Source organism: Pempheris klunzingeri, chromosome 14, assembly GCF_042242105.1.
Source record: "Pempheris klunzingeri isolate RE-2024b chromosome 14, fPemKlu1.hap1, whole genome shotgun sequence".
NCBI lineage: Eukaryota > Metazoa > Chordata > Actinopteri > Acropomatiformes > Pempheridae > Pempheris > Pempheris klunzingeri.
Genome location: NC_092025.1, coordinates 10025364 through 10033662, shown reverse-complemented (window position 1 = coordinate 10033662; position 8299 = coordinate 10025364). Strand labels below are relative to the sequence as shown.

General features: G+C 39.8%; 1 protein-coding gene across 1 annotated transcript; it reads right to left on the bottom strand.

Moving 5' to 3' along the window:
- Positions 1 to 1232: 1232 nt before the first annotated feature.
- Positions 1233 to 8226, bottom strand: f11r.1 (F11 receptor, tandem duplicate 1). Its single transcript, XM_070843220.1, has 10 exons — positions 7947 to 8226; positions 4787 to 4846; positions 3759 to 3875; positions 3341 to 3481; positions 2959 to 3161; positions 2758 to 2860; positions 2429 to 2536; positions 1699 to 1711; positions 1533 to 1596; positions 1233 to 1383 (listed from the first exon to the last, which is right to left on the bottom strand). Exons 1-10 carry the CDS (start codon positions 7996 to 7998, stop codon positions 1348 to 1350), a joined length of 897 nt encoding a protein of 298 aa, XP_070699321.1. The 5' UTR covers positions 7999 to 8226; the 3' UTR covers positions 1233 to 1347.
- Positions 8227 to 8299: the final 73 nt, after the last annotated feature.

Below are 8299 nucleotides of genomic sequence, written 5' to 3'. Positions count from 1 at the left end.
GTTTATGCAAAGCTGAACATCACCCTGTTGACACATGACAGTAGGCTCAATTTAACAACAATATTTTATTAACTAAAAGTTAAAACACGCGCTCTGAAATTTCTACAAAGGTCAAATAAGGTACAAAACTTAGGGGTTTCCCAATTTAAATATCATACTTGACATAGAGATAATATAAACTCATATGTATTGATGTGTGACTTTATCAAAGCGCTTAAACACGACCTGAGAATTTGTGGATGTCAGGGGTAACAAAGGAAACATGAATGTTAATTTGGTGTCTGGAGGTAGACAAAAGAACCAATATTGGTGATTGGGTGATTAATCATGATTAGGCTCCACATGACGCCTTACGAACATGTTGGTGGAAAAGCACGTCATCATTAACTCACACCTTCGTTTCCAGTTCATTAAGGAGTGCAGAGTCACAGCTGAAGCGATTGCTTCAACAGGAAGTTTACTCAACTGTCAGTCTACACCCTTTTAAATATCCATCAGCCTCTGGCTCAGTTGATGTAGTTCAGAGGTTTACTGACTTAAGTGTCAGACAAACACTACAAAACAAATGTAATACTAGTTCAACTCAAAATGATATGTTAAAGAGAAAAAATTATAATTTCATAAAAAGCAGTTCTAGTACAGCTTTAGTTAGTCAGGAAGCTCAGAGGCAACAAATGTTAACATTGATTAACATGAATTGTTCAAAATTACAGAAGTAAAAACTGTTTTATTTACAACAGAAGCGTATCATACTATGATAGAAAAAATAATATTGTACATTACAAGTTTTGTGGTCTGTTAAAAGAGAAAAGGATAAACCTCAGAGACGCTCAGCTGTGACATCTCAGGTGCAGTCAGGCTGATAAGAGAGTTGGACCGGAGGAAATTAAGGTGATGGGTCAGTAAATGTAATATAAATATGATTGTAATAAATGTTATCAAGACACTGCATGACATTCAATAACTTCTCCTATTACAAGTACTGTGGGCATCTGTAGTCCATTTGCCTTGACAAGTGTACGTGCAGATGCATCATTTGAACAACAAAAAAAGGTCTGTTATTAATAGGCATAAACAACACAGAAGCACACAGAAACACACACTCCAAACACAGGTGGAAACACGTCTACGGCTAAAAAATGGGTCAACTTGTAACCAAAACGCATTCTAAAAAAAATTCAATGTGTGAAAGTAAAAACTATTTCCTATATTCGTGCATCTGAGACACTAAAGTAGACAGTTCAGAACAACTCAAACAATCACACTGGTTCATAAAAACTGCAACGTAGAAACAAAAAAGAAGAAAGTCGTAAGAAGAAAGCAGTAAAACCAAGGTCCTGCTGTGGACTATACCACGAAAGATGACTTCTGTTTGAATTCCCCCTGAAAGCAAACACATCAAACATCAGAACGGGAACATTTTTCTTACAGCTCTCGGCCCAGCAACCAGACAAACATGCCTGACTGTGACGGAAATCTTTGGGGAATACCAACAATGGTTCAAACTGAAAAACGGGCTGGCTCATACTTACATCTTCATCTTCAACGCCGGCGTACATTGATGTGGGCTGGTAGACCACGCTGGGCTTTGGTTTGCTGCAGGGAGAGGGGAAAAAATGCTGAGCTAGTCACAGAGAGAGAGCGGACCAGTTTACACATGTTTCTGAAATCCATGAGACACCAAAAACATGCTCTTACCTTTCAGTCTTCTCTGTAAAGGAAAGAAAGAGAACCACATCAGTAGGGTAAGGTATTTGGTATATATTACAAATATGCGACTGTTAAGAGTCTTGTAAAATGGACGAATAATAAGAGAACGAGCTTCCCTTTCCCTCCTTCCACTAATGATATATTATATGCATGGATTGCTGTGGGAGCTTGTTAGAAGACGAGGACCTTCTAATTTGCTCATTCAAGCATTTTGGTATTTGTTTTCATTAGTGAATACTGAATTTTCTGCATGGCTTGTTTTAAATGAAGTTGCAGATTTTGGGAATGTTTTATAATTTGTAGCTAAATTGCACCCGTTGTTTCATGTGCTAATGTCCCATTTTATCTTCTTGTTGGTAAATGTTACTTATTTTGTATTATCCATTCAGTGTTTTCTATTTTTCTCTTTCTCTTTTTTATTCTCTGGACCTTGAGCTATGGCTTATGTTATGCATGCATTTTATCTATTGTTGATGGTGTAATTATGAATTTGTCAATAAACTTTGTGCTGAAAACGTGTGGGAACTTATAATGTCGTCACTCCTCAGACAGCTGTCACTGCTTCCTGGGCCTGGACTATGTGCTGCATCAGATAAAAACTACCTTAACTCAGCAGATGACTCAGAGGCCCGAGGTTTCTGGTAATGCCACCACTGATCATCAGAATACTGATGATCACAGTAAATTACATGATTTTAATATCAAGTAGAAAACTCACTGGGCAGGTATCCTTTCTTGTGGGCATACCAAATGCCAAATCCAAGTAGGAGCAGTAGCAGTAGAGCCACTATTACCCCAGCAACGATTCCTCCAGTGTTGATGTCACCTTGAAGGAAACAACATTTTGAGGTGCATTACAGTCAAACATCATGGTGTGGTTAATGAGTCAGTTCTGAAAAGGTAAAGTTTCTATTGGTTCCTTTGAAGCGGCCAAATCAGTTTACTGTCCTCTAAGTGTAGGCATGCAGCACACTCCGCTGGCTGAAACTGGTTTAATTCTCATCTCTTGAATGAATACATTTAGGTTGAAAAGAGAAAAGCACTTACGGACTCCCATTTTCATGGCTTTACAGCGCTGAGGAACACCAGCACTGTTGAACGCCTCACAGTAGTACTGACCCGAGTCCATCTTGGTTGTCCTGGGAAACTCCTGAGGGGACAGATGGGGCATATATTTTTAATTTTGATGGCCATGGGGACCACGCCTGTCACAGCTAAGATGGTGCTAAGTGATAGGTTGTAGCTGACCAAATTGCCATTGTCCGTATTTAGCTTGTAGGTGGCGTTCTTGAAGCCAGAGATCTTGGAAGGTTCTGCGGGCAGGAGGGTGCCATCTTTGTACCACCTGTACTTGGGTGGAGGGGAGCCGTCGCTGTCATGGCAGGACAGTAGGGCCATCTTGCCCGTTGTCACTGAGGCAGGGATCCTACACAAGGGCGGAGACGGAGGCACTGCAGGACACAACATTCAGTTTTAGCAGGTCAATACACAACCTCCATCAACGAACATAAACTCAAGATGAAGATGTTTACATTAGATTACATTACATTAACTTTGGGTTGTGATGTGGGTCTGGGTGGATAACAAATGTAAAAAGTGTTTGCAAAGCTTCATCACAAAGACTCCTCACCCAGAACAGTCAGCTTAACTCTGCTTTCCCCAAACTGGCCGTTGCCAGACACCTCACAGTCAAACACTCCGTTATCCTTACGGGTCACTTTGGAGAATCTCAGATTACTGCCGTAAATGGTCACTCGGCTGGAATATGGGGCTGTGGAAGAGTTGCAGCGTTACATAACAGACTGAAGTATTCAGAACTCGCATACCTCCAACCCAGTTCTCTGAATTTGTTCTTTAATGATAGAAAATGTGGCAGGCCATCATCATTAAGTGACTCAACTGCTACATGCATTTAAGAATTGTGTGTACGTCACACAGTAATGCAGTGCACTTCCTTCGTGGGAATAAGTGGACAAAGTGATCAAAAAACATTTGTCAACGTGCCACAAAAAGACAAAGACGCAAAGAAAGACTGTGAATCTACTTACTTGTTGGTTTCCCATTAAAAATCACATATGTCTGTGAGCCTTTTGTGTCCTTAAATTTCCACTCAACTCTGGCATTTGAACCAAAGTCGGCTGAGTACGTGCACTTAAGATCAGTCCCTGAAACAACAGAGTTCACAATACATTCAAAAGGCACACACAACTATACAGGTAAGGTTTTCACTTCAATAATGCAATTTGAAATAACAAAAAGTAATCATTAAAAATATCTGAAATTATTTGTCTCTCTTATGCACATTGACTGCGTGAAGATTATGAAAATTACCATAATAATTCAAAATCTGGGCAATTCTTTGCTCAAGTGATAAAATGCATCTAAAAAAACAATTTCATGTAGTTAAGTCCTCCACAAGCTGATTATCACGGGAAATTTGTCACAAGAGCACTTTCCTCATGTTAAAACTCAACGAAAAGAAGACAGGAGGCAGGAAACAGGCAGACACAAAACCTCTATACAGTAATACCAGCTCCCCCTAAAGTAGAGAAACCCTGCATCTGTGTGCTAGGAATGAAAAATGCTGTAATTTACAGCTGAAAATGACCTTAAAATATAGAGGCAGGGCTTTGCCTCAGTTATGTTCTTTTTTTTCCTAAATAATACACATCTAGTAAAGCCTTTTCCACAGTAAAACCTGCGAACATTCCTCTCTATCACAGAGAGAACGTGAGCAGGATCACGGCAAAAGTCTCCCATTGAGCAAGAAGACAAAGGCAACCTTCCCATCTTTGCGCTTCAGAACAGAAACAGAATGAATGGAAACACTATTACTTCGGGACGCATAATTAAGTCAGACAATGGCCTTATCATTAAAGGGGTGAAATCTGACACTGAGCTATACCCACAGCAGCACCACTGTGTCAAGAACAACTTCACCTTTATTTCAGTTCATACCTTTTTATTTGTTTGGTTTGTTTGATCAAGTTTAAGCAAACCTTCATTTATTCGATCCATGTATTTGTTTCTAGGCTTAGCTTCCATATTCGGATCATTTCATATTTCCAGCACTCACCTTCATTCTCTTTCACCTGCACATCTGGGTCGCTGGTGGTGACTGAAAAGCCACTTACGCCTGCACGCACAAAGATTAAGATAAAACACGTACTTTACGTTAGTGAACAGATATTTCAGTAGACAACAAACAGAAAAGGGTAAACGTCATATTCACAATGCACAGGAATAATGAGCACGGCATGATTCGTTTTACATATTAATTAGTTACATGACTGTCATGTTCAGTCATTGAGTTTGCTTTTGATGTAATGATGTCTCTAAAGACTTAAGTGACAGACATTTATCAGCACAATTCAAAAAGGTGCTGAGTCTAAATTCTCACTTCCTTCTTTAAGTCGACTCAGTGGGAGCAGCAGCAGCAGCATCCATCCAGAGAACTGGACGAGGCTACATTCATGTTACTAGTTACTGGGCTCTCACTGCTGTTGTAAAGTCAGTCTCACAACAGAATATATAACTGAGAATCTATTAAATGACAGAAGATAAAGATGTATGATTATTCCACATGCAGGAAAACTCTGGTCTATCAGGAACTCCTGAGTTTTCAAGTGGAATATGAACGGCTGGAAGCCGGTGTTTTTCATCTCCATCATATGAGGTTCAGGCTGGTTAAGAGGTGAGATGAAAGCACTCTGTGTTGTAAGATTCATAAGGATGAACAAAAGAAGCTGCAGGAGACATGAAGACTGGTAGTCCTTTGGATACAGACTGGCATCAGTTTCAAACTTTTTTTTTTAATCAGAGAATAACATCCGAGATCAGAGCCGCGCTTGGTCTGCTTTGAACAGTCGTGTGTTCTCGTTAGCGACGTGGGAGACGAGTTTAGGCAAGAGGTGACTGACAGAAGAAAGAGGTGATAATCAGGCATTAAAATTCAGAGCAGCGATTTGATGCATGAATATTTTCGGTTCGTCTGTGCAGTATCTGTTTAACACACCAGTAGGGCTGGAACGATCGACAGAATTAATCAGCAAATGCTTTCATTGTTTTAAATAATTTTATATGCAAAAATTAAGAATAATTACTGCTTCCAGCTCCTAAAATGTGAATATTTAAAGGATTTATCCCTGTTCTACAGTAGTAAACTGAATATCTGAATGAATGTAATAACATTATAATGATATCATTTTTTAACATTTAGAAATTTTTTAACATATTAGAATTGGTTGGGGAAAAATTGAAATTTGAATGACTCAATTTGAGTAATTAGAAATGGCAAACTTTGTATTATTATTGTCTACCATTTTATAAACTAAATGACTGAACAATTCATAAAGAAAATAATAAGAAAAACAGAAGAGTGACGATTAAAATAATAGTCAGCTGCAGCCCCACAAACAAGTCACAATCGAACAGTACTGGACTTCATCGCGGTTAATAAAGCTAATAAATTAAAGGGTACTCCCGCTTATGTGCCCAAAGTAGCAGTTCACAAAATCACATTCTGTTAAAGATCGTGGAAAAGACGTTTCAAATTGAAGAGCACACCCCTTGCCAAACACTCAGAGCTTGCTCACAAGCCCTCAGGGTGTGGACAGGAGAAAAAAAAAAAAATGTGGTTCATTTCTGTCTGCTGAGCCAGAGGACTTCCAGTGAAACTGTGAACAACATGGCTGAAACTGGGTCTTTTCAGACCGAAACGACAGAAAGACGAGAGATTTTAATTGACTCATGCACCACAGACCTGTTTGTCACACTGTATGACAATCTATCGTACCACTTCCTATTGCATTACACCACTGCCATCAGTTTAAGAGTAGGGAAGTAGATGATTTAACTACTACTTTGCTGTGTGACCAGCCTGTGTGATACCAGGCAGCTTCAACTACAGGGAACAGCAGCAGGAGCCAGTTAATCATTAACTGTGCAGAGTCATTAGTTCAGCATGTAACTAAATTCACTACAAGATGAAAATGCACAAATAGCTTAATTTTAAATCACTATATGTGCCAGAATAATGATAATAATACCGTTAATTCACATTTACAGGTAACATTTTTATTGTTTATTATATTTTAATTCCTTCCTTTCACCCCGCAGACAAATCTCGGGCAGTTCTCAGCTGAGATAAGGCAGCACAGTCACAGTTTTGGTTTGATGAGATAAGCCTCCACTAGGTCGTGAGTTTCAGGAACAGGGTGATAAATGTCCTTAAGGGCACTGGGAAACACATGCAGATTAGAGAGCCACTTCAATTTAAAGCCCAATTGTAGATTTCTCCGTTCAGTGTGACGTCTTCAGAGATTATTTAGGAATATTTGGAATTACCACAGAGGAGGGGGAAAAAAAGTCATTCTGTAGATTTCACAATGTCCACCCTGACACTGTTACGAGTCAAGATGATAAATTTAATGCTGCAGCTTCGTGACCATGACACATTTGTCAGTAATATTACTGAAACAGAGCGGAACATTTTTAAACATGTCAATAAGTAGGACATAATCAGAGGTCACTCACTGGTAGTAATGGTCCATTCACTCACAAATTAAATTCAAATACACACGTGATCACACATTGGGAGGCAGCTGACAAGTGAGTGGACGCTAAAAACATGGGATATGTTCTTACTACAGTTCAGATCATGCATGAAATCAGCTAAAAAAAAAACTTGGCAAAGTGGAAATCGACTCTTCAATGTGCTCATTATTGATCTAACTGGACCTGGTTGTGTCATAGCACTGCTGTAATATTCCTGTCTCATGTATATGGGTCAGTACAGGAATGTGGAGAAAGCGACACCAAATGTTTTTTGTTTCCCAGAAAATGAAGAACTGGTGAATCACTCCATACCTTCCACTTGTTGCCTGATTTAACAGCTTGAACACTCAGGGCTTTGGACATCTGCTGCCTTATTGCGGTCATTCACTGTAGTTAAAGTCTGAACAATCTTGAATACAACAACAGAGTCTCCTGCTGTGGTGACTTGTCTAAACTTAACCCATCCACACCCTCCTGAGCTCAGCTCCCAGGATCAGAGCAGGCCGGCAGTGTGTTTCCAGGCCCGAGCTCCATTTTAGGCTCATTAACTGTCAACACTTCATTTAGTATTTAGGGACCCACTAATATTATTGGTTTTAAGTAAAAACTACGCAAGGTGAAACACTTTTAAACGTTGAATGTCCTCAAACTGTACAAAAAAAAATGTAAAAATCACCCACCTGTCGCTGCGAGGCAGAACAAAGCCACCGAAACCAAGGCGCTGATAAACATGTCGACCAGTCTGGTCCTTGTGTGGTTGAATGCGTCTCTTCTTGACGCTCCTGGGGGAAAAAACTTTGCAGAAAATGCTGGAAAACCCTCTCTTGCGTCAAATATACAACCAAAATCCACTATTTCACAGCTGTTTCTTCACCGTATCGACGTTTCTTCCTGCAATGAGCCGCCTGCTCACCTGAGAGTCCGCACAGGTGACACCAGCGGTGACTTCCGGTAACAGGATCCTCTCAGGTGACGCCCGGGCGGAAAAACAGGTTTGACCAGAGCGAAGTTATTTACATGGAAGGAAAACAGC

Excerpts from the sequence above, each read along its gene's own strand:
- f11r.1 (XM_070843220.1), bottom strand. The coding sequence starts at position 7,998 with ATGTTTATCAGCGCCTTGGTTTCGGTGGCTTTGTTCTGCCTCGCAGCG. Across the intron at positions 3,876-4,786 it reads GCAGGTGAAAGAGAATGAAG|GGACTGATCTTAAGTGCACG; the intron begins GTGAGTGCTGGA and ends CTGTTGTTTCAG. Across the intron at positions 3,162-3,340 it reads AGTTAAGCTGACTGTTCTGG|TGCCTCCGTCTCCGCCCTTG; the intron begins GTGAGGAGTCTT and ends TGTGTCCTGCAG.